Raw genomic sequence first — 25115 nt, forward strand, 5'->3', positions numbered from 1 at the left:
ACAGGAAACATCCAATCGATAATATTTTTTTTATTATTATTCACCAATTAACCAAGACAGCAATGACTTGTCGAGTCATTTCATGCAAGTCTAAGTCAAGTCTCAAGTCATGGATAGCAAGTCCAAGTCAAGTCAAGTCTTTTTTGATCAAGCAAGTCACAAGTCCTCAATCTGGCGATTTAAGTCTGACTCGAGTCAAGTCACTCAAGTCCCCCATCTCTGGTAGGAGCGCTGTTGTACCAGTGGGTGGACTGCAGAGACCATGCAGGAGTCACTTGTTTTTCTCATCCTGGTAGTTGATAGGCACAGGGAGGACCAGTTTATAGGTGTAGAGACCGGAGAAAATCTGTTTTTCCTAATATGGGACCTTTAAGAGTTGGGGAAATTGTGCTTTTATTGTGAAGGATGGGAGGCACCGGAAGTCGTCTTGTTATTGCTGCTGGGGTCAAACTGATGTGCTCACAGAGAGACTTTGTTGTTTAAGCGGATTGTTCAACAGCGAAATGATGCTCAACATTGTTGAGACTGAAATTGAGGGAAGTTTTAATATAACATATTGCTGTTAAGTGATGGGTTTGAGCTGAAAGCGACAGAAATATGCAGCTTAGACAACTCAAATTCCTCCTGTCTGGAAGCTGATTGGCTAAATTAAACATCGGCTCAGGAGCGTCTGTCCAGTATGTTAAGTCTTTGTTTTATAGTATCACAGCTGTTTTGTTTGCCACTAAATATGTAACTAATTATGAGTAACTCTAACGTCGGTGCACACAGGCTATTGGGGTTTCTTTGTCGTTATCCACCACAGCAAAAAAACGTTATAAAAAGTCAACAGAAGCTAGCGAGCTAGCGTTAGTGAGTTTGTTAGCTTGCTGGCTAGCCAGCGTTAGCTTACAGCCTGCGATACATGTAGATTTAAATGAAGGGTTTTGTCAAAGGGTCTCTCATTCATCACATATCTGCCATGTGTGAAACTGGCTGTCTTCATCGGGCTGTTTGACTTCCTTGTCTTTTCTTAATTACCGTCATGCTTTACTTGTGGGTGGTTTGTATTGTTGGTTATGTTAGCAAGTTTTCTATTGTCTATTGTTTTTTCATCAACCGGTTAAGCTACAACCTAGACTAACCTGTAACATTAGTCTTAAATGTGGCCACCGGGAACGTTCTGCCTGCAACGTTTTACTCGTTTGTTTGTAACAACAGTCCGTTAGCGTCATTTTCCACCTCAACAATATTTCATTAGCAAGTTGTTCAACATTCCTCTCATTTGTCTTTCCTGCCATTTAATGTTGCTATTGTTGATATTAGTAGCAACGAATCCGCAACAACTCCACAGTCTTATGTATTTTAGTTGAGTCCATCAATGAAAGAGTGTTATTGGATCATTTTGGTGTTTCTTTCCAGTTTATTGCCACATCTTTGCCGACTGTAGAAGTGACTGTGTGTGTGCGGGTGTGTTTTGCAGGAAAGCCACTTGAAGACAGATTGCTGTCTTGGTACTCTCAGCCTACCTTACACAGCAGCTGTATATCTACAGGTGCAGCTCCGATATGACTAAGAGAAGCCCGTCTCTTCAGCTTGTCAAAAGGTAATTTTCTTTTTCTTTTTTTACTTGACAGTCGTACATTGAGGAAAAGTAAGTAATTTTCTCAACAAGAGATATGATTTGTATTGTCTCGGGCAGTTGCTCTGAGTTTAACCTGTGTGGCCTGTAAACATGGGACAATATGAAATATTCAAGTCCTGTTTATCCTATTCAAACAAGTGATGTAATTCACAATATCTTATTTAGCTCAATGAACAAATGTATAAATGCATCACATTTTTGTGAATATCGCATAGAACAAATAAAAAATAATGTATAAATACAAGTTTAAAGTAAGCAACATAATGAGTCTTGTTTTTCTGATAATATATAATTATTTATTTATTTTTATCGCAAACCCCAAACAAATTCTATAGTCTCATCCCTAGTTGCCTGGAACAAAATCATATGGTGTCTATAGACCCTGCAATTGCAACTTCATCTATGGCTTAGGGGCTGGTTATACTCCAAAATGTACCTGGACAGCAGATGCACACGCAGATCTGCAAAGAATCGGCCCTTCCAGGGGCCCGTTCCAGAAAGCAGGCTCAACCAACTCTGAACCTAACCCTGAACTCTGAGTCCACCAACTCTAAGTTTTTTGTTCCATAACAGCTGTTCTGAATTAGTTCAGTAAACTCTGAGGATGTAAACTCTGAGTTACGCACATGCCTGCCGACTCTACAAAGCCCTCATCAATGGAGCTCCGATACTACGATTCACCATGGCAACCAGGAGAGAGTTATTAGATATTACTGGGTGTTTATAGAGAAAACAAGCTCATCCTTAGAAAGCGGAGCAACGTTACTGCAGCAAAGTAAAGGTAGTTGTCGTGGCAGACAATCACTGCCCAACTTTAGCGTGGCACTGTGGTGTAACGTTTAGCAATGCTGACTACGGTACAGGTGACAGTGGTTCAACTCCTGTGGTTCACGAAGTAGCGGAATGTAACAGTATTTATTTTCATATAGGTGTAATCCCACAGGCACAAAAAGAAAGTGGCTGCAGCTAAAAATTAAACATGAGAATATTGCGCATATACGTAGGCTAAGGCTTATGATTTTAATCATATTTTACATATTTAACAGAGTAAATATAAGCATCTATATTACAGCTGATAGATACCTGGTTCGTTTACATGATGTTTGCTGTTAGGACAGGTGTCTCTCTCTCTCTCTCTCTCTCTCTCTCTCTCTCTCTCTCTCTCTCTCTCTCTCTCTCTCTCACACACACACACACACAATGCTTGTTGTTTTATTATTACTAATGGTACTTTTTATTTTACGTGAATCAAAGTGACGATGTGCGAGTCCCTCATGTGCATTCAGGGAGCGTGAGGCAGGGGCATGACCTCATCCAGGTGACCTCTTTCCTTTACAAATATTGCAAATATTGTTAGATTTTTTTTGTATCCTGGCACACTTTTAATAAGGTTATTCAGAACAGTCCAGTTGTATTCTCACTGGAACACGTTCATTTTTAATTAATTCTACGACAATGAAAACAGTATTACCAAGAAATAATAACTATTTTTGCTGTTTTCACTTGCTCCAGCAGTTTCTTTGCAAACAACTCTTAAATACCTCACAACATGCCTGCAATTTTCAACAACAAAAAAAGTTGCCATTAAATCAGGCATTTTAATCTGCACAATCCCCAAAAAGCCCATGAAATGCTGGAATGACTGTATACTACTAGATATGGGACCATATGAGCATTTCATGATACGATTATCCTGCCAAATTAATTTCATTTCACAGTATTATCCCGATGATCTTCAAAATATGCTTAAAACTCTCAAACTGGTATCACTTTACATTTTGTTAAGAAACAAATATTTTTATTGCGTCACAGATAAGACATCTTTTTTTAAAGTGAACAGCCTTTTTAGTGAAAAACAATCAAAAAATCTTCAATAAGATGATAATGAATAATACGATCTCAGTCTATAAATAAAGGATAAACAAATAAAAATGTTTTTCTATCCCGTATTTTTTAGTCAGGCTCTACTTTTCCACTGCTCTACCATGATAACAAGCTAGACAGTAATTTAATACGATCAACTTATTTCGAGTGTTTTTTTTATCGCTATCTGCTTATAATAATGTAGGAATGCAGAACGTGTTCGCCGATTTGTCCTGGCAATGGTTGGGTCCAGATGAACATTCCCCTTCTGAAATGTGTCAGGATGCTGAACCATCACTGCAGAAGGAACCCTGAGCTTCATGAGGAGCTGCAGATCCAGGCTGCGGTGGCAGCGGGCGATGTCTGCACAGTCCGGCGGATGCTGGAACAAGGATACTCGCCGAAGATCCGCGATGCCAACGGCTGGACGCTGCTCCACTTCTCTGCTGCCAAAGGAAAAGAGAGATGTGTTCGAGTGTTTCTGGAGCACGGAGGTCAGAGGCTTTTCTTGTCTTATTGTTGATGTTGGTGGTTAACATTATGTCATGATAGGTCTCACTAGAGGTCACTGTTTTACTAGAAGAGACTGCCTTTCAGTCACACATTCTTTCTTCCATCTGGCAACAAAACCGAGCCACTACTTTTAGATGCGACAGAGAATGTGTTCTAGAATAATCAGTTTTCTAAATCTATGTGTACATATATGTAGGTACTAGGGTTGGGTACCGACACTCGGTACAAGTACGTACTCGGGGCGAAAATCAACGGTAGTAACCACCCCGAAATACAATGTGAATTTCGGTGCCTCATTTCGGTATTACCAAATATGCAGCTGCGTAATCGCGCCCTCTGGGGTTCGCAGTTAAAAAAGGCAGCGGCAGTGCACACACCACAGAGGTCAGCTCAGGAATCAGGCCAGAGAGCCTAAGATGTCGAAACAAAAACGCTCTAAAGTGTGGCTATATTTTACCGTAACTTACGGAACATTTAAGTTAATATGTTGTTGTTGGTCAATTTGACCTAGGCCTTTGCCTCAGAAATAATGTGTTTTTTTGTTTTGTTTTATATTTGTATATGAAAGCTTTTAGATTAAAATATTGTTGGTCAATTTGTTCTTGACCTTTGCCTCAAAAATAAAAATAAAAAAAGGAATTTCATCATAAAAACTTGTTTTCTTTTCTTTTAAAGTACCGATTTAAATACCGTTTAGGAACCGGCACCGTTTTGAAAGTATCGATTTGGCACCGGTATCGAAATATACCCTTTCAATACCCAACCCTAGTAGGTACTTACATATGATACTGTGAAATAAATAAATCAGACAATAAATATATACATTTATGTAAATATAAATACAAAGTATTATGAAATAAATACCTGATAATCTGATATATTACTATTATCTTGTTGATATGTTGTTTTAATGATTATTTTGTTGTTGCTTTATTTATCTGCTGTCCTTGTCTTTTGAAGTGTTTTGTAATATTTGTTTAAGCAGTAACTATTATCAACATGTTAATTATAGGATATAGTCTGTTTCTAACACTATATTATTTTAGTTATAATCACTCCTAAATATTAACAATGCTTTATTACAATAATCCTAAACATTATTTATGTTTTGTTCTAATTTAATTTTCCTATAGCTTCAATTACAGCTCAATACACACATGTTAAAGTACACTATGGGAGTGTTTCGATGAGATCTAACTTTAAAGCCTCCAATTTCAACTGGTTAGAAAATCTTGGGGTGGGTATCATTTGCGAATGTTTGATACCGATGTATCTCTCTTGATGTAAAATAGTTTATGTAAACATGAAATGACAGTTGATAATATAAACAGTCTGTCATTGTGAATGACAAGAGCTGGTATTTCATTGTTAACCATCATGTTGGAGGCATAAAAGGAAATTTATCAAACACTCATTCTATCAGCCCCCAAACTCTGTTCTCCGATTTAACACTTTACATTTTTTTTTTTTAAATTATCAATTGAGTTTCCAAAATGTATTATGAGTCCTTTTTCTAAATCCACATGAGCCTCGCTTCACATCGGCATCAATTAGATCCACACAGCACTGATTTAAAAGGAAAATAAATCACTTTTATAGCTGGTTGATGTTGATGTTGAGGTTAAATAGTCATTAAATACCTTTGTGTAAACTTCATGGAGAACAATGAGAATCTGTTTAACTCTGGTTGCTCGAAATGTTGGCGTGTCGTTCGCTACCGAGGGGGGGGGGGGGGGGTGTGTGTGTGTGTGTGTGTGTGTGTGTGTGTGTGTGTGTGATGTGTGATATGAAAGTCATGTAGTCCATGCCCCTTGGAAATTAAAAGGTTTTACACTGAGGAAGTCTGTTGATTAGTAATCATGTCATGCTCTGTATTTTCCAGAATCCTGAAGTGTAGTAGTGCGACAAGAGTATAATATTTAAAGGGAACTGTACATTAGCCTCAAAGCACAATTCCTTCTGTATTGACTCCCTCTCATTTCCACTCTCAAAACTCTCCTCTGTGCAGCTGACCCCACAGTGAAGGACTTCATTGGTGGCTTCACAGCACTTCACTACGCTGCTATGCATGGCAGAGCACGCATCGCCCGACTGATGCTGGAATCCGAGTTTCGCAGTGACATTATAAATGCAAAAAGCAATGACGGCTGGACGCCGTTGCACGTGGCTGCCCACTACGGTCGAGACTCGTTTGTACGCCTCCTCCTCGAGTTCAGGGCCGAGGTGGACCCGCTGAGTGACAAAGGGACCACGCCGCTCCAGTTGGCCATCATCCGTGAGCGCTCCAGTTGTGTACGGATCCTTCTGGACCACAGTGCCAACATAGACATTCAGAACGGCTTCCTGTTGCGATATGCCGTTATTAAAGGCAATCACTCGTACTGCCGCATGTTCCTACAGAGGGGAGCAGACACTAACCTGGGACGTCTTGAGGACGGACAAACGCCCCTGCACCTGTCTGCCCTCAGGGATGATGTGCTGTGTGCCCAGATGCTCTATGCATACGGGGCCGATGCCAACACCAGGAACTACGAGGGCCAGACGCCAGTAGCTTTATCCGTTAGCATGTCTGGGATCAGCCGGCCCTGTCTGGACTTCCTACAAGAGGTCACCAGTGAGTTTCACCAACACACTACCTGTCACACATGATATATAATATGATGTGATCCTAACAATTCAACAACTAGATGATAAAAATCATAATGCATTTGATCTGACAGATATTTAAAAACCCCAAAGGTATTAAATGTTCTTGATAAACCCTGAGAAAAGCAACACATTTCAATAGGTGTCATACATGTTAAATTGCAGTAGCTAAAAATCCTTCATTCAATTAGTCATCAAGTGATTTTCTGCAGCCAATATTTAGATGAATTGACCAATTGTCTAGGGAAAAGAACTTAAGTTAGATTAAAATTATTTAAATTGGATTAAAGAACAGTATATATGTCACTGTTATGGGGGTCATTCCGTGTCATTTCATCAAATGCCTCCCACCTGACCATCTCAGAATGTCCTGAAAATGAGTACAAAGACACACTTGTTAATAGGACAAATCCAAAATATTAGGTCTCTACTGGGTCATTCCATGTGAAAACAGCCAAAATCGGGGTATCATGTACATGACACCTCTCAGATTTAGCTGAAAATATGCCTTATGTTACCAAACGAGGGAATCTGAAGTTTCAGGTCAATATCTCAAATGGTTTGCCGGTGGCGTCCATTTGAATTTCAAGTGCCACACCCCTTTTTGACACATTGGAATTTCGCATTTCATTTGTTGGCATTTTTGGAGGCCCATAACTTCTGTTCTAATAGTGATAGAAGGCTGAAATTGCTCTGTTAGTTCATTGTAATGTGTACTACACAATTACACAGGCAGAATCAACATTCCTTACTGTTTGGGTGAGAGGTGGGTCACCAAAGTCCAATTTTCTTTTGACGGCCGAAATTATTTTTCACTTTTTGGGTGCTCCTAGCACCACGGTGTATGATCACATTTATTCTAAACAGGATTATTTGTTATATTTGGGACTCTTGAACAAAGTTTTTGCCAAAATGAATTTGAAGGGTATGGTACCACTGGTGGGGGTTTTATGGGGGTCCAAAAACCCTCCCGGGCAGGGGTGACTCTTTTGGAACCCCATATTTGGACCCCCAAATGACCACGTGGGCACTTGATGATCCTAATGGGATTTATACCAGATAAAGATACATATTTGTTCTTTCTTTTAATGAAATAAAACCTTTGACTATGAAGCTCCTTGATATGAATTTTATTCGTCAAAATGCACCATTTTTGACATTTTTTTTTCCAGAAGTCTGGAATGTAGATCAGGGAGATTTTAGTGATGATAAAGCATGAAAATAGTGGAAATAACTATTTTGACTGCGAGTGTTCTCCCAAATATAACAAATAATCCTGTTTAGAATAAATGTGATCATTCACCGTGGTGCTAGGAGCACCCAAAAAGTGAAAAATTATTTCGGCCGTCAAAAAAATATTGGACTTTGGTGACCCACCTCTCACCCAAACAGTAAGGAATGTTGATTCTGCCTGTAGAATTGTGTAGTACACATTAGCCTTCTATCACTATTAGAACAGAAGTTATGGGCCTCCAAAAATGCTAACAAATGAAATGCGAAATTCCAATGTGTCAAAAAGGGGTGTGGCACTTGAAATTCAAATTTGAACGCCACGGGCAAACCATTTGAGATATTGACCTGAAACTTCAGATTCCTTTGTTTGGTAACATAAGGCATATTTTCACCACTTTTCAGCAAAATCTGAGAGGTGTCATGTACATGGGTGGCTGAGTTGGCACGGAATGACCCTACTGTCAACAGTTTTCTCATGAAACGTCATTGAATGAAGGGTATTTTAGACGGTTTTTGGCATCATACTCTTAAAAGCCATTTTTAAACGGCATTATCTGGAAAACTATCTCACCTGTGGCCTTCAAAATTTCTACAGTGTATATCTGTTACTAATAGCCTCCAGGCATGGAATATCAGGGGTGTAGCTTAATGATAACCTAGTATGGTAGGTACTTAAAATGAGGCTTTTTGAAATAAAGTAGTACATTTGAAGAGTGGCTGAGCCTCCATTTTTACAGATAAAAGACTTCTATCACTTCTGCCTCTATCTCTGGTGTTAGCTTAAACATTCTACAAAATATGGTCTCTCTTAGATTATTAGTTTCACAGATATTAAGGCTAAAAAATGGAAGTTAACACATCTTTGCCCAACTTCAGAGTCATATTCCAAAAAACTGACAACACGTATCAGGTCCAAGCTTACTTTATTTGAAAGATCATATTCTTGTTAAAATCATATTAAAAAATCAGGAGGGTGTTTTGCCTCATTTTGTCGCAGTGATTTTTTAAAATCCTGATATTGGTGGGGTTTTTGTGGCTGGTTTTGGTACTGCATGTCCTAATAGCCTACCAGTAAACATCACAGGAGGGCAATTCAAATGTGTTTTTTACCATTTACCAAAGACTTACATGTGACTAAATGCTACTGATAAATTTAGCCTTACGAAAACATTCAATCGTAGCACAGTTGTAGAGGCAATAAGTCCTTGAATGTGAGTTAAACATGGTGAAAGCAGCTTTTAATGTCTTAAACCATGAACAAACATAGCATAATATTGAAGACTGTACATTTTGTCATACTTTAAGTATATAAATTACACAACCAAATCAAATAATAATCTTAATTTGAGCATGAGATTTTACATTACAGTACAAAAGTCTCCAAAGTTTGATATTGAATAACAGTTTGTCTCTATGCTCACTGTGAGGGATCACACATTTTTCATCTTTTAGATCCAATTCCTTCGTCACATTCATTAATTTGGCAGTCACTTTACAAATTGTCTAATGTACTGTACATCTCTGCTCTGTTGTGCTCATCTTTTTTGATGGCATACATGCGCCCAGTTTCTGTAGAGGGAACGTCAAATCTTGCAATTCTATGCTGCAGTGGGACATTGCACATGTCTTCTCTTCTTGGCCAGTAGAAACTCTTGGCAGGGCCATGTGGGTGCATGAACTGAACCAGTACATCTTCATCTTGCTCTGAAACATCTCTGATACTTCCTATCCACCATTTCTGATCATAAGTCACATATTGTCTCATAGTGAGCATAGAGACAAACTGTTATTCAATATCAAACTTTGGAGACTTTTCTACTGTAATGTAAAATCTTTATGTTCAAATTAAGATTATTATTTGATTTGGTTGTGTAATTTATATACTTAAAGTATGACAAAATGTACAGTCTTCAATATTATGCTATGTTTGTTCATGGTTTAAGACATTAAAAGCTGCTTTCAGCATGTTCAACTCACATCTAAGGACTTGTTGCCTCTGTAACTACAACTGTGCTACATTTTAATGTTTTCGTAAGGCTAAATTTATCAGTAGCATTAAGTCACATGTAAGTCTTTGGTAAATGGTAAAAAACACATTTGAATTGCCCTGCTGTGATGTTTACTTGTAGGATATTAAGACATGCAGTACCAAAAACGGACACAGAAACCCCACCAATATCAGGATTTTAAAAAATCACTGCGACAAATTGAGGCAAAACTCCCTCCCAATTTTTTAATATGATTTTAACAAGAATATGATCTTTCAAAAAAAGTAAGTTTGGACCTGATACGTGTTGTCAGTTTTTTGGAATATGACTCTGAAGTTGGGCAAAGATGTGTTTACTTCCATTTTTTTACCCTTAATATCTGTGAAACTAATAATCTAAGAGAAACCATATTTTGTAGAATGTTTAAGCTACCACCAGAGATAGAGGCAGAAATGATAGAAGTCTTTTATCTGCAAAAATGGGAGCTCTGCCACTCTTCAAATGTACTACTTTATTTCAAAAAGCCTCATTTTAAGTACCTACCATACTAGGTTATCATTGAGCTATATCCCTGATATTCCATGTCTGGAGGCTATTAGTAACAGATATACTCTGTAAAAATTTTGAAGGCCACAGGTGAGATAGTTTTCCAGATATTGCTGTTTAAAAATGGCTTTTCAGAGCATGATGCCAAAAACCGTCTAAACTACCCTTCATTCAATGATGTTTCATGAGAAAACTATTGACAGTAGAGACCTAATATTTTGGATTTGTCCTATTAACAAGTGTGTCTTTGTACTTGCATTTTTTCAGGACATTCTGAGATGGTCAGGTGGGAAGATTTTCAGAAATTTGATTAAATGACACGGAATGACCCATGGGCATAATGTACTAGAATGCTGCTGTCTTCACACCAAATGCAGAGCAAACTTTTTGCGCTGAGGGATTGTATACAAAGTCAATGCAAAGACACAAATAACCACAAATTCACACCGGGCATTATGAATTATGCCAATAAGTTGAATACGTGAAATTCTGTGAATTTTGAAAGTTGTTTGCTTGTCGTCTTGCAGACGGACAAAAGCATGACTTCTGACTTTTCACTAATCACCATCATCATGTAGTTATTTCAACATCCTTTGTTTTATCTGTTTATGGCTGTTAAATCACAGCTGAATCGTTTATTTTGGGTTCATCTAGCTGTAGTAAACCAGCCGATGTGTGTCTTGCTAGATCCAGTGAATCCAGCTTGGTGAAATTCACAGAGAACATCTGGGTGATGTCATGAACTCAGACAGTACGGTGTTTGGTTTCCTGGTGTATCTGGGACTTTTGACATGTACAAAACTGCAATAGTGGTTATCAGAATCATGGCTTTCTGCCACTCTCAATATACACACATAGAAATGGACATACAGCTAAAACGAGGACAACAAACTGAATAAACATGAACAGTTGACTTGTATGTACAGGTATACATGTATATAGGGTCATTCCGTGTCATTTCATCAAATTTCTGAAAATCTTCCCACCTGACCATCTCAGAATGTCCTGAAAAAATTCAGTACAAAGTACACACTTGTTAATAGGACGAATCCAAAATATTAGGTCTCTACTGTCAATAGTTTTCTCATGAAACATCATTGAATGAAGGATCGTTTAGACGGTTTTTGGCATCATGCTCTGAAAAGCCATTTTTAAACAGCAATATCTGGAAAACTATCTCACCTGTGGCCTTCAAATTTACTACATTGTATATCTGTTACTAAAAACCTCCAGACGTGGAATATCACGGGTGTAGCTCAATGCTAACCTAGTATGGTAGGTACTTAAAATGAGGCTTTTTGAAATAAAGTAGTACATTTGAAGAGTGGCTGAGCTCCCATTTTTACAGATAAAAGACTTCTATCACTTCTGCCTCTATCTCTGGGGTTAGATTAAACATTCTACAAAATATGGTCTCTCTTAGATTATTAGTTTCACAGATATTAAGGCTAAAAAATGGAAGTTAACACATCTTTGCCCAACTTCAGAGTCATATTCCAAAAAAATGACAACAAGTATCAGGTCCAAGCTTACTTTATTTGAAAGATCATATTCTTGTTAAAATCATATTAAAAAATCAGGAGGGTGTTTTGCCTCATTTTGTCGCAGTGATTTTTTTAAATCCTGATATTAGTGGGGGTTTTGTGGTTGGTTTTGGTACTGCATGTCCTAATAGCCTACCAGTGAACATCACAGGAGGGCAATTCAAATGTGTTTTTTACCATTTACCAAAGACTTACATGTGACTAAATGCTACTGATAAATTTAGCCTTACAAAAACATTCAAATGTAGCACAGTTGTAGAGGCAATAAGTCCTTGAATGTGAGTTAAACATGGTGAAAGCAGCTTTTAATGTCTTAAACCATGAACAAATATAGCATAATATTGAAGACTGTACATTTTGTCATACTTTAAGTATATAAATTACACAACCAAATCAAATAATAATCTTCATTTGAGCATGAGATTTTACATTACAGTACAAAAGTCTCCAAAGTTTGATATTGAATAACAGTTTGTCTCTATGCTCACTGTGAGGGATCACACATTTTTCATCTTTTAGATCCAATTCCTTCGTCACATTCATTAATCTGGCAGTCACTTTACAAATTGTCTAATGTACATCTCTGCTCTGTTGTGCTCATCTTTTTTGATGGCATACATGCGCCCAGTTTCTGTAGAGGGAACGTCAAATCTTGCAATTCTATGCTGCAGTGGGACATTGCACATGTCTTCTCTTCTTGGCCAGTAGAAACTCTTGGCAGGGCCATGTGGGTGCATGAACTGAACCAGTACATCTTCATCTTGCTCTGAAACATCTCTGATACTTCCTATCCACCATTTCTGATCATAACTCACATATTGTCTCATAGTGAGCATAGAGACAAACTGTTATTCAATATCAAACTTTGGAGACTTTTCTACTGTAATGTAAAATCTTTATGCTCAAATTAAGATTATTATTTGATTTGGTTTTGTAATTTATATACTTAAAGTATGACAAAATGTACAGTCTTCAATATTATGCTATGTTTGTTCATGGTTTAAGACATTAAAAGCTGCTTTCAGCATGTTCAACTCACATCTAAGGACTTGTTGCCTCTGTAACTACAACTGTGCTACATTTTAATGTTTTCGTAAGGCTAAATTTATCAGTAGCATTTAGTCACATGTAAGTCTTTGGTAAATGGTAAAAAACACATTTGAATTGCCCTGCTGTGATGTTTACTTGTAGGATATTAAGACATGCGGTACCAAAAACGGACACAAAAACCCCACCAATATCAGGATTTTAAAAAATCACTGCGACAAATTGAGGCAAAACTCCCTCCCAATTTTTTAATATGATTTTAACAAGAATATGATCTTTCAAAAAAAGTAAGTTTGGACCTGATACGTGTTGTCAGTTTTTTGGAATATGACTCTGAAGTTGGGCAAAGATGTGTTTACTTCCATTTTTTTTACCCTTAATATCTGTGAAACTAATAATCTAAGAGAAACCATATTTTGTAGAATGTTTAAGCTAACACCAGAGATAGAGGCAGAAATAATAGAAGTCTTTTATCTGCAAAAATGGGAGCTCTGCCACTCTTCAAATGTACTACTTTATTTCAAAAAGCCTCATTTTAAGTACCTACCATACTAGGTTATCATTGAGCTACATCCCTGACATTCCATGTCTGGAGGATATTAGTAACAGATATACTCTGTAAACATTTTGAAGGCCACAGCTGAGATAGTTTTCCAGATATTGCTGTTTAAAAATGGCTTTTCAGAGTATGATGCCAAAAACCGTCTAAACTACCCTTCATTCAATGATGTTTCATGAGAAAACTATTGACAGTAGACACCTGATATTTTTGTTCAGGTTCAAGTCTTTGCATTTTTTCAGGACATTCTGAGATGGTCAGGTGGGAGGCATTTGATGAAATGACACGGAATGACCCTATATGCAAGCACAGGGAAATTAAATTGTAAACAGTGTGACAATAGTGCAACGGTGCAGAGTGCAAAGGGTGCTGGAATAAATCTGTGGGGGAACAGGTGATGTCCAGGGTGGGAGGGGTCTGCTGTGATCTTTCCTGCCCATATTCTGACTCTGGAGGTTTACAGGTCCTGGATGGTGGGCAGGTTGACATCGATAATCCTTTCTGCAGACCTGACCGACCTGTCGTTGTAGTCTGTTCCTGACCGATCCAAATCAGTTATGGAGGAGCCGAGAACCGACCATCGATCACTGCAACTGCCGCAGGAAGTTCATCCTCTGCTGGGCCCTTTTGATGTTGTACTCCCTCTTCAGGTCCTGGGAGATTGTAGATCTTTATGACCACAGACATCAGGGCGACAAGTCGGTAGTCACTCAGTCCAGTGATTAAGGGGTTCTTGACGACCAGGATGATGGTGGTTTTTGAAGCAGGAGGGGACTTCACACGCTCCAGTGATCTTATTTCAGCCATGATGGATGTGAACCGTGGTGTCTACTTGAGATAAGCTCCCCCTTCTCTCTTAGTGATGTGAAAAACACAAATTATCCCACGGTGAAGCAATTTTTGGCCTTGCGTTTGGTGTGAACACACCTTTCCACTCCATATCCTCATTATGAGTCCTAATCATAATGCAGGCCAAGTTCACCTCTTGGTTGTATGATTCACTGAACCCATGAACAGCAGGCTTTCAATCAGTCATGATGAGAATTCACTTGAGTTTGGTGTGGACATGCCATTAGACTTGCAAGATTTGACTTAATCTGGGTTATTAGGTCCGGAGGGTTGTAATCTCTTTAGACAATGTGGTTCCGTTTGCACTCTGAGCAGTAGTTATCATCATGTTGGAGCAGGCTTTGGTTGAATACAGGTAAACAATCCATAAGAGGCTGAAATGCATTCTGGTAAACTATCGTCTGATGATGATTTAGATTTCTATTGGTTTAAAATAAGCTTAAACTGGCTACTTGTGAAACAATGTGGTTGTGCATGTCTTCTCTTCACTCCAGTCTCACATCTAAAGTTGCTAATCGGACTGACAACTATGAGCAGCATACAGAAGACGAAGTCTTGGCTGTCTTTTAAGATTTGCCTTTATTTAGAAATTCCCATCTCATGCTGTGTCACCAATTACTATCCAAGCACACGAGTAATCAAATGGTCCCATTAGATTTTAGTTTGTGAATATAAATGCACATACGATACCGCTTCGTACTGATCACAGGCCATTAAATTGAATTGAATCAAAATCATGGCAAACTGTGAAATCAACAAATACCGTATCGTTGTTTAAAGACTTAAATATTGTATCGTGTTGAAACCAGTGATATACAACTGTTACACACCACCCTGGGGCTGCCTTATGAGGCGATTAACAATCCAGCTCTGACCCCAATGAATTACAAAGACACCTTTCAGAAGCATCAAATGCATAGGATTTAATAAGAAGAGAACATGCAACAACACATGACAACAATCCTCGGCTGAGAGGCAGCATGTCCACAAGAGGCCTCTTCTTCTGCTGCTGGTACTGGAGCTTTCAAATACTTCCTCCCAAGGCCAGGTGCACCTCGTATGATGCACCTGGGTAGAGCAGAGCCATTATAGGGGGAAAGGGACAAGAGCACAGGGAAAACATACAGCCATAACAACAACCTAATATGAAGACATTATGAGTAGAACTTCATCCTGAAGTATTAATAGAAATCAGTGGATGGGTTGTAGAAAATGATTCAAAGTGTAGCACCAAAAGTGCTGGAGCTTTTTATTGTAAGATGTGAGGAGGAAAATATAGAGAGGGAAAGAGGGCTGGTTCTACTGACTATGTGCAGTGAACAATCCCAGAGTGGAGGAACAGGAGAGCACATTACCAGAAGCATTATGATTTTGAGGGAACAATGGCTGCATTCCTCCACTGCCCTCCTGCTCTTTGATATCAAATATATCAAAGAGCTGTGCAATGATTCAGACAAGCCCTTTCAGAGAATCAGCCAGATCACATATCTGCTCGCTTATTGATTACACCTCCACCTCCTGGATTAACTCATGTGCCCTGAAAGGCTTGTAGCACACAGTCTGACAGGCTCCCAGCTCCTTTCAGCTGCTGCGCACGTCAGCGTTGCTTCCCCTAGGTTCTTCTCATGTCTGCAACATGTGGAAAAAAGGCAACGCCTGCAGACTTTCTGCCACAATTTATTGAATGAAAAACAACCATGCTGCTTTGTTGTATTCTTCAATACTATGACTTTTTAAACTTTTTTTTTTACATACTATAGCCTATACTTCAACTTTTTTCATCCTTCAATACTAAAAAAAAACATTTGCCGTTAGGACTGGTTGCCTGTTGAACTTAGGAACGGAAGGAGAGGATCTGGTCTGCGCTGCCTGAGTCAAGGTTGAATATAGTATTGAAGTTTGCTGTCTTGGTTCAGACTGTAGATCCTCTGTGATGATAAATATAGGTGCAACTCAACTCGTTCCACACAACTGCACTGCCGTGATGCCCTTATTCAGAGCAATAAAGCTCTGAAAAATCAGAAATAATATCCATGTTCTGTGTGAAAGTATTCATGACAAACGCAACAGTTTGAGAAGATTAATTGATGTGAAAACCCAACATTAAGGCCATGACGTATCATTAAAGCATGCAACATGAATGTATTGTTATATAATTCAGTGATTGGATGACGACTTGCATCCACTGATTCTAGAAACAACCACGAAATACATTTATATAACCACAATAACACAAAATCCTACTACTGCTTACTACCAATGACTAAAGAAATGGACAGGCCGCGTTGCCATTGCCAGGCTGACCCTAAACAAAACAAAAACAGAATAGGGATATTATTACCATTATCTGCAATTAAATGGTCCTAGCGACGCAGAGGTCAGACTGCAGTGATGAGCTCCCTCTCAGCTGTTATTCCACTGTGTAATAACTGTTTCTGCTCCTCTTTCAGGACAACCTCGGACTCTGCAAGACTTGTCTCGAATAAAAATCCGTCACTGCATCGGCCTTCAAAGCTTGAAACTTTTGGAGGATCTACCAATTGCAAAGGTTATGAAAGACTATTTAAAACACAAATTTGACAGTGTGTGAAGGCGACAACAATAGAAGAGGAGAGGAGGACTTAAAAACATTTATAAAGACTATGCAATCACTATGCTCCTAGTGTTCAAGTGTCCGGCTTGATTGACCGGCTCCTGTTCAGCCTTGTGACAAAATAGTGGCTGAAGAATGTGAGCAAAAGTTATGGGTTTTGTGGGGAAAATGAAGCTAGCAGTTAGCATTATCACTATTTTATGTTGTCACTGTAAAATGTGCATGGTGTTCATCATCAAGTGCATACATGCCAAGCTTTTTTTGACCAAGCAGCCTGAAGCTCAACTTAAAATACTGCAGTCAGGATTTTCATTCTGACTTCAAATCAGCAAAGTGTTGAGCTACTTTCGGAAAAACAAACACTTGACGAGGTACACTCCCTGATTACTTTCATCACCCAATAGTGAGTTTGTTTATTGTTTTTTCTTTGTTTTTCCATTTAATTTAATGCTGTATTGTTATTTATTCTTAATTATGTTCATTCCTTGTGGAAAATGAATGACTGAAATAAATTATTATTTACTTAGTTAAATTACCAAAATAGCTTGATTTTAAACCTCTGAATCCCCACCCACATCTTTCATTTGTTCAATGACTTATTAATGAAATGGCACTTGTGTTGTTAGTTCCAACCAACAAGAGCTTAGCTAGCGAAGAGCTAACAGAAAACATTGCTTCTGCTTTGAACTAAAGATGGCAACAGTTAACCTTTGAATTTTTTAGCCACAGAGGGCATCTTGCATCATCTGATTGGCTTTTCTGATCAGCCTTCAGAAGGAATTTCGGCTGGCTGACCAACGACCATCTGAACACCGTAACCTGATCAAATCGCTGCATGAAAATCTGTTGGACATTTATTCAGCTGTACATATGTATAATTAGTCAGGAGCGACCAGTTCAAAGTTAAGTGAATCTTTAATAGTGCCTGCTCAACACATCAGACTATATGAAAGTGCCAAAAAAAAAATCAGACTGTCGGGCTGCAAGAAGTCTTCCCAGCTCACTGCTGATCTGTTTGAAAAAGACGTATTTCTAAACCATCAGCAGTAAGTCCAGGAAAGTTTAACAAAATCAGGGAGTGTATCTTTAAAAAATGTGACTAGATTCAATCAAACGTGTTTTTTTTCTGATATACAAGAACAAACTTTTTTTTCCCCATAGTGACAAACAAGGATATAATTTAAATTATTTTGGAAGTTAAGTTTGATGGTTATAAATAATAATTTGTTACGACCAACTATTAATCAATCCATTTGACACTATTTGAAGTCCATTTGGAATGAAGAAAGCGCCACATTGACTCACTAAAGCAGTTATTGATAATCTGGTTAATAAGAAATGTTTGGGGGTAACACTGACATAATCTTGAGAAGCTACAGTCAATGTAAATATGTTACATGTACGACAGATATTTTTGTAGTTTATTTAAGCAACGATCTCTGGTATTCTTAATGTATTTAAAGTTTGAAAAGTATTGTGATCCATTTGGTGTGACTCAAGTATTTTAAATTTTTTGTGTGAGTTAAAGAACTATGTTGTACAAAAATAATTTGGAATCAACATCTGATTTTTATGGCAGAAATGTTGGGTGCTTTCTTAAAATTGGTCATCTCTTGCAGGTAACTCTGTTGTGGAGATTATACTGTGAATTTTTTTTAATTTTGACAATTCAAAATAAAATGTAGGATTTGGGTTCTAATTATTTCCAGTGCTACAGGAAATGTTTGTTTCTGCATGTAGTCTAGTCTTGTGCCAGTACTCCAAAACAGGAAAACAGGAAATGACGGAACGGAGTGCAGATAAAAACAATGCACACACAGTCTTGGTTCAGTATTCGTTCGACTCGAGAAGACCTTTGTGGACTAAATACTTGGCATTTCTGGAAAGATGACTCTGGCTAGGGTGACACTCGCGTTGTGTGCTCTCGGGCTCATTATTTTACGAAGACGTCGTCTCAGTAGGGAACGAGTAATACGGAGTTTACCATCGTCACTTCCGCCCCGCCCACACACCGCCATTGGATACTCTGATTCGCTAGCACACCGCCAATCAGAGTATCCAATGGCTCAGACGTCCAACAGCCCACCTCCTCAGACTTTGTATGTTCAGTCTGATCAGACAACGTCCGCGCGGCTCCGAAAGCTTCCGACGCAGCTGTACACACCAAACATATGTGTTCCCGACCTCGTCCGAGCCTCTCCAAACGCTTCAGACGTCCAGCGGTTGGGCCGGTGTGTTCCTGCCTTTAGTCCGTGGGGGGAGAAGTCTGTGGCTGTTGGTGGAGTGGAGTGAGCGTGCTGAGGACTAGGGGGTGAGGAGTTCTTTGAGGTACTGGGGGGCGTTGACATGGATGCACTGGAATGTGAGGAGGGAGACTTTGTAGTCGATCCGAGCGGAGATGGGTAGCCAGTGTAGCGAGTGAAGGATGGGTGTGATGTGCTCATATGAACCTACTGCTGTGACTATAGGGATTATGGCAATGGGCCAATTTGCCAAAATGTTGAATTATCCCTTTGTTTTGTTAAGATTTTTCTTCTGGCATAGATGCCTTTTATTTAGCAGTGGACAGAGAGGAAACATGGGAGAGAGAGGGGGATGTGACATGCAGCAAAGGACCTCTGGTCAGGATTCGAACCAGTGTCGGCTGCATATATGCGTACATGGCATGCGCTCTAACCACTAGACCACCTGCGTGGCGGTGAACTATCCCTTTAACTGTAGCTGGGGCCTGAGGCTCAGTTAAAGGGTTACCGAGGCAACTTGAAGTCCCCCCAGGCTGAGGGAGAAAGAAACGTGGAGAAAAAGAGCCATTTTCTGCTTCTGCGCTGATCTCACATTTGGGCTGTTTCTGACAAAACGGTAGGTCTTATCAGAAAAAAAACACACCATCATCGCTGTAAGGACTTCCCGAACGATTTGATATGATTTTGGTGTTTCTGCATACAAATACTGGGCGGACATACTGGGCGGATCCCCAAGAAGACATTATGAATGCTCTAATGAGCGGCACATGGGGAGGTGGGTCGTGCATGGGCACTGACCTAGAATGGGTGGGAATATTCAAATGTGCCTTATTCCTACATCAGAGTAAGCGCCGAAATTGACAGGCTCATCTGAAAAACAGGCGGGGTATTAAATCTGTTTCTCACTCAAAAAAGCATGTGCGGCCTTATTTCAGTATGAATGTGTGTCGCAGCACCAAGGACTCAAAACAACACCCCAAATCCCAGAAAAAGTGGGTTTCATCATGTCACCTTTAATTCAATCAAAATGTATAATTAGATTATATTATCATGTTATGTAGTTAATTAATAAGGATTTGGGAGCACTTTTCCACTCCGTCAGTTTACATGTCAACACAGTCAGACGAAATGTCTGACAGAGTTGACGTCTGACGGAGTTGAAAAAATAATGTTCTTTCAACTTACTCATGTCTAGTAAATGGTAGCCATTTTGATTTTCCTCAGTTGTCAGCTGCAACTAAACTAAACCTAAATACGAACTTTTATTTCAAAATTATTGATTGAAATCACCCCTAATTTGAAGACAGTGTTGACACACACTAGCTGTGACCACAGAGATTTCAACTTGTTTGCTGAATATTTTTAAAAATGTAAAACCTACGAGACCTTGGGTGCAGTCGAATAGTCTATTTTGCTTAGGAAGGTTCCTAACTGAAGAAGTGACCCAGAAGTAAACAAGTTGCTGCCATGATAAGAGCCGTTCGGATTCTCTAAATGTAAAGGAAAGGAGCTCCAATGCTTCCTTTCAGAGCTACTTTGGCAAAGGATGCAACGGACCTTCCTATACGAAAGGAAAGGAAATTACGCTGACCCACAATTCTTTGCGAGAGCAACATTTAAAGTGCCACACACCTCGGCCATTCATGAAAACAAACAATTTGTGCATTTACATTTAACAATTACTTTCATGCAGACATATAGTAATTGGAATTGTGTTGATAAATGTGTGTGGACAGTGATAATAATTTAATGGTATTTTTTATTTATTTCAATCATTACATTTACATTACATTTAGGTCATTTAGCAGACGCTTTTGTCCAAAGCGACTTACAATAAGTACTTTTGTCAAAAGAAGGAAACAAAGAAACCACAACGTATCATTGCCGATAAAGTAAGAGAACAAGTGTTGGGTCCTCATCTGAGTAAAATAGTACTTCAAGAGCAACAGTGCTATGATCAGAGTGCTATAGGTAACGTTTTTTTTTTTTGGGGGGGGCTGTTAGTGGGTCATGCTATGTAGAGTCGAGGTGAAGTCTGAACAGGTGAGTCTTGAGCCTTTTTCGGAAGATGGCAAATGACTCTGCTGTCCTGACATTAGTCGGGAGTTCGTTCCACCACTGAGGCGCCAGAACAGAGAAGAGTCTGGACTTTGCTGAGCGACATTTGTTTGATTTCAGCGATGGTGGTACCAGCCGGCCAGCTGAAGTAGAGGAGCGAAGTGCTCGCTTCGGGGCATGAGGTTTGACCAGTGTTTGAAGGTAGATGGGTGCCGTTCCATTGATGGCCCTGAAGGCCAGTGTCATCGTCTTGAATTGGACGCGTGCTGCAACAGGGAGCCAGTGGAGGTCACGGAGGAGGGGGGGTCACATGGGAGAATTTGGGTAGATTGAAGATAAGGCGTGATGCAGCGTTCTGGATACGCTGCAATGGTTTAATCGCAGAGGCCGGGAGTCCGGCCAGGAGAGAGTTGCAGTAGTCAAGGCGGGAGATGACCAGTGCTTGGACCAGGAGTTGCGTTGCATCCTTTGTGAGGAACGTCCGAATCCTGCGGATATTGTAGAGGGCAAATCTGCAGGATCGGGCCACAGCAGTGATGTTGGGGGTGCAGGATAGTTGGTCATCGAGGATTACACCCAGGTTCCTCGCAGTTGAGGAAGGAAATACTGTGATGCCCTCAACAGTGACCGACAGGTCCATGCGAGGGCAGTCTTTCCCTGGGATGAAGAGGAGTTCGGTTTTATTCAGGTTAAGCTTGAGGTGATGTGCAGTTGTCCAGACAGAGATGTCAGCCAGACAGTCCGAGATGCGAGTTGCAATGTGAGCGTCAGAGGACGGGGGAAAAGAGAGGAACAGCTGGGTGTCATCAGCGTAGCAATGGTAGGAGAATCCATGCGATGTGATAACAGAACCTAGTGATCTGGTGTATAGTGAGAACAGAAGCGGTCCTAATACTGAGCCTTGAGGGACACCCGTGTCCAGAGAACAGGGTTTGGACATAGAGCCATTCCATGTGACCTGAAAGGTGCGGTTTGTCAGGTATGATGTAAACCAGGTGAGAGCAGAGTCGGTTATGCCAAGTTCAGCCAGAGTGGAGAGGAGAATTTGGTTTGTTGACTGTGTCGAATGCAGCAGATAGGTCAAGGAGAATGAGAACGGAGGAGTTGGATGATGTTTTGGCGTCTCGCAGGGACTCGGTCACCGTGAGGAGGGCCGTCTCAGTGGAGTGGGCAGTCCTGAATCCTGATTGGTTAGGGTCTAGGAGGTTCTTCCGCAAGAGATAGGATGACAGTTGGTTGTAGGCAGCACGTTCCAAGGTTTTAGAGAGGAATGAAAGAAGGGATACAGGTCTGTAGCTTTGGATGTCAGTAGCGTCAAGGGTGGGTTTTTTCAGGAGAGGCTTCACGATAGCGCTCTTAAAATCCGCTGGAATGACACCTGAGGTGAGGGAGGAGTTGATCAGGGTGGTGAGGAATGGCAAGATGTCGTGTGAGATGTCCTGGAGAAGAGAGGAGGGAATCGGGTCAAGGGAGCAGGTGGTGGCACGGTTAGATGTAACAAGTGCGTGAACGTCTTCAGAGGTGAGGGGGCTAAAGCTGGTAAGACCATCCGAGTTGAGAGTTGGGGGAGATGTCTTCTGGGAGGGAATAGGCGTGAATGAGGAGCTGATGTCATTTTCTTTCTTGGTAAAATAAGTTGCAAAGTCATCGGCAGTAAGGGAGGAGGGAGGGAGAGGGGTAGGAGGGGTGAGGAGGGAAGAGAACATGGAGAAGAGTTTCCTGGGGTTGGAGGCAGAAGAGTTGATCTTTGCCAGGTAGAAGGCAGATTTAGCTGCCGAAACAGTTGAGGTGAAGTCAGAGAGGAGGAGGTGGTAGTGAGCAAGGTCCTCGTGCTGTCCCGATTTCTTCCATTTTCTCTCTGACGCTCGCAACAATGATCTGTTGGTTCGCAGAGGTTCAGACAGCCAGGGAGGGGGGGGAGATGATCGCGCCGGTCGTGAGATTGGGGGACAGAGAGTGTCCAAAGAAGAGGCGAGTGAGGACATCAGGATAGAGGAGGCTTCCTCAGTAGGCATTAAGGAGAACTGTTCCGAGGATGGGAGCGAGGAGATAACAGTTGAGGAGAGAGCGGAGGGAGTGAGGGATTTCAGGTTGCGGCGGCTGGTGACCATTCGAGGCGTAGAGGGGAGGGATGAGGTGGGCTTCATGGGGAGGGAGAAAGTCACAAAGTGGTGGTCGGACACAAGGATCTTGTGAAGACAAGGTCAAGTTGGTTCCCGGCCCGGTGAGTTGGTGGAGAGGGGGAGAGTGTGAGGTCAAATGCGGAAAAGAAGTCAATGAATTCAGATGAATGCAGCTTTCCCGGGTGGATGTTGAAGTCACCGAGGACGACGAGCGGTGTGCCATCATCAGGGGAGCAGCTCAGGAGGGCATCCATCTCATCCAAAAAGTCACCAAGAGGACCGGGTGGGCGATAGATCACTATGATGTTGAGTTTGAAAGGAATGGTGACAGAGACGGCGTGAAATTCAAGCGTAGATCGGGGTAGGTGGTCGAGAGGAAGGACCTGGTAGGACCATGTGGGTGAGATGAGGAGCCCAGTTCCTCCTCCTCGCCCTGTTCGTCTTGGGGAGTGTGAAAACGAGTAGGCAGTTGAAAGGGCAGCTGGAGTGGCAGTGTTTTCTGGGGTGATCCAGGTCTCTGTGAGGGCCAGGAAGTGAATTTCTAATATTAAAAGGGTTATTAATTAGGTCATTTATTTATGTTTCTTTAGTATTTTTTGTTTATTCATGTTTATTATTTATATTATATTACTTACAAATCAATATCAATTTTATCTCCATTTTGTAGGAATTAAAATATTCTAAGCTAATCTAGAGATAGATAGACAGATAGATAGATACATTGATAGATAGATTTAGTGGCTAAGATATGCCCAGAATTATTTTTGTAATAGTTTTTGTCATTACTTTGGTCCCACTAGTACTACTAGGGGCACTAGTGCTACTAGTAGGATATCAGATATCCTAGTTGCGTCGCACTAGAAGGATATCTGATATCCTACTAGTTGCCACTAGTGGCTACTAGTAGTATATCAGATATGTCGCACTAGTAGGATATCTGATATACTACTAGTAGCCACTAGTGGCAACTAGTAGGATATCTGATATCCTAGTCGCACTAGTGGCTACTAGTAGGATATCAGAAATCCTAGTCACTCTAGTGGCTACTAGTAGGATTTCAGATATCCTAGTCGCACTAGTGGCTACTAGTAGGATATCTGATATCCTAGTTGCACTAGTGGCTACTAGTAGGATATCAAATATCCTAGTCGCGTTGCACTAGTAGGATATCTGATATCCTACTAGTAGCCACTATTGGCAACTAGTAGGATATCAGATCCTAGTCGCCCTAGTGGCTACTAGAAGGATATCAGACATCCTAGTCGCGTCGTATTAGTAGGATATCTGATATCCTACTAATAGCCACTAGTGCGACTAGGATATCAGATATCCTACTAGTTGCTACTAGTAGGATATCAGATATCCTACTCTAAGACGCCCCGCCCGAAATACTGCCCGTAAATAGGCAATCGAACCGGGCCAAACTGTCGTACCTTACCACTTATACCCCCAAGGCTGTCTGAAAAGCCCTCGGAGCTCACTCAAAAATGATTTAGTCTGCCGTTACAATGGATTTGCCTCGGGTGCACTGTGGAGTGGGCAAGACTGTTTTTAATGCCGGTCTAGCTAAGAACCATTGACTTGCGCTAGCAATAGCATAAGCGAACTCGGCAACTAGAAGAACTGAATGAAATTTCTTGAAAACGTCTCCAGACGTCTCGAACACACCGGCTCACTTGGAAAATA

General features: G+C 40.4%; 1 protein-coding gene across 3 annotated transcripts; it reads left to right on the plus strand.

Moving 5' to 3' along the window:
- Positions 1 to 464: 464 nt before the first annotated feature.
- On the plus strand, positions 465 to 18716 carry asb7 (ankyrin repeat and SOCS box containing 7). 3 transcript variants are annotated; one of them, XM_084012004.1, is made up of 5 exons: positions 465 to 677; positions 1463 to 1585; positions 3770 to 3981; positions 6009 to 6614; positions 16863 to 18716. In XM_084012004.1, exons 2-5 carry the CDS (start codon positions 1548 to 1550, stop codon positions 17000 to 17002), a joined length of 996 nt encoding a protein of 331 aa, XP_083868130.1. In that variant the 5' UTR covers positions 465 to 677; positions 1463 to 1547; the 3' UTR covers positions 17003 to 18716. The 3 variants fall into 3 exon arrangements, with proteins under 3 accessions (XP_083868130.1, XP_083868132.1, XP_083868131.1); XM_084012006.1 differs by lacking the exon at positions 16863 to 18716 and adding an exon at positions 14027 to 14189; XM_084012005.1 differs by lacking the exon at positions 465 to 677 and having other exon boundaries at positions 1475 to 1585; positions 3693 to 3981.
- Positions 18717 to 25115: the final 6399 nt, after the last annotated feature.

The sequence above is a fragment of the Eutrigla gurnardus genome (assembly GCF_963514095.1).
Source record: "Eutrigla gurnardus genome assembly, chromosome: 1".
NCBI lineage: Eukaryota > Metazoa > Chordata > Actinopteri > Perciformes > Triglidae > Eutrigla > Eutrigla gurnardus.

What these genes read in the sequence shown, in the direction of transcription:
- asb7 (XM_084012004.1), top strand. Translation starts at nt 1,548, where the DNA reads ATGACTAAGAGAAGCCCGTCTCTTCAGCTTGTCAAAAG. An exon ending in TCTCTTCAGCTTGTCAAAAG is followed by an intron (nt 1,586 to 3,769) that starts GTAATTTTCTTT and finishes GAAATGTGTCAG; the next exon opens with GATGCTGAACCATCACTGCA. An exon ending in AGTGTTTCTGGAGCACGGAG is followed by an intron (nt 3,982 to 6,008) that starts GTCAGAGGCTTT and finishes TCCTCTGTGCAG; the next exon opens with CTGACCCCACAGTGAAGGAC.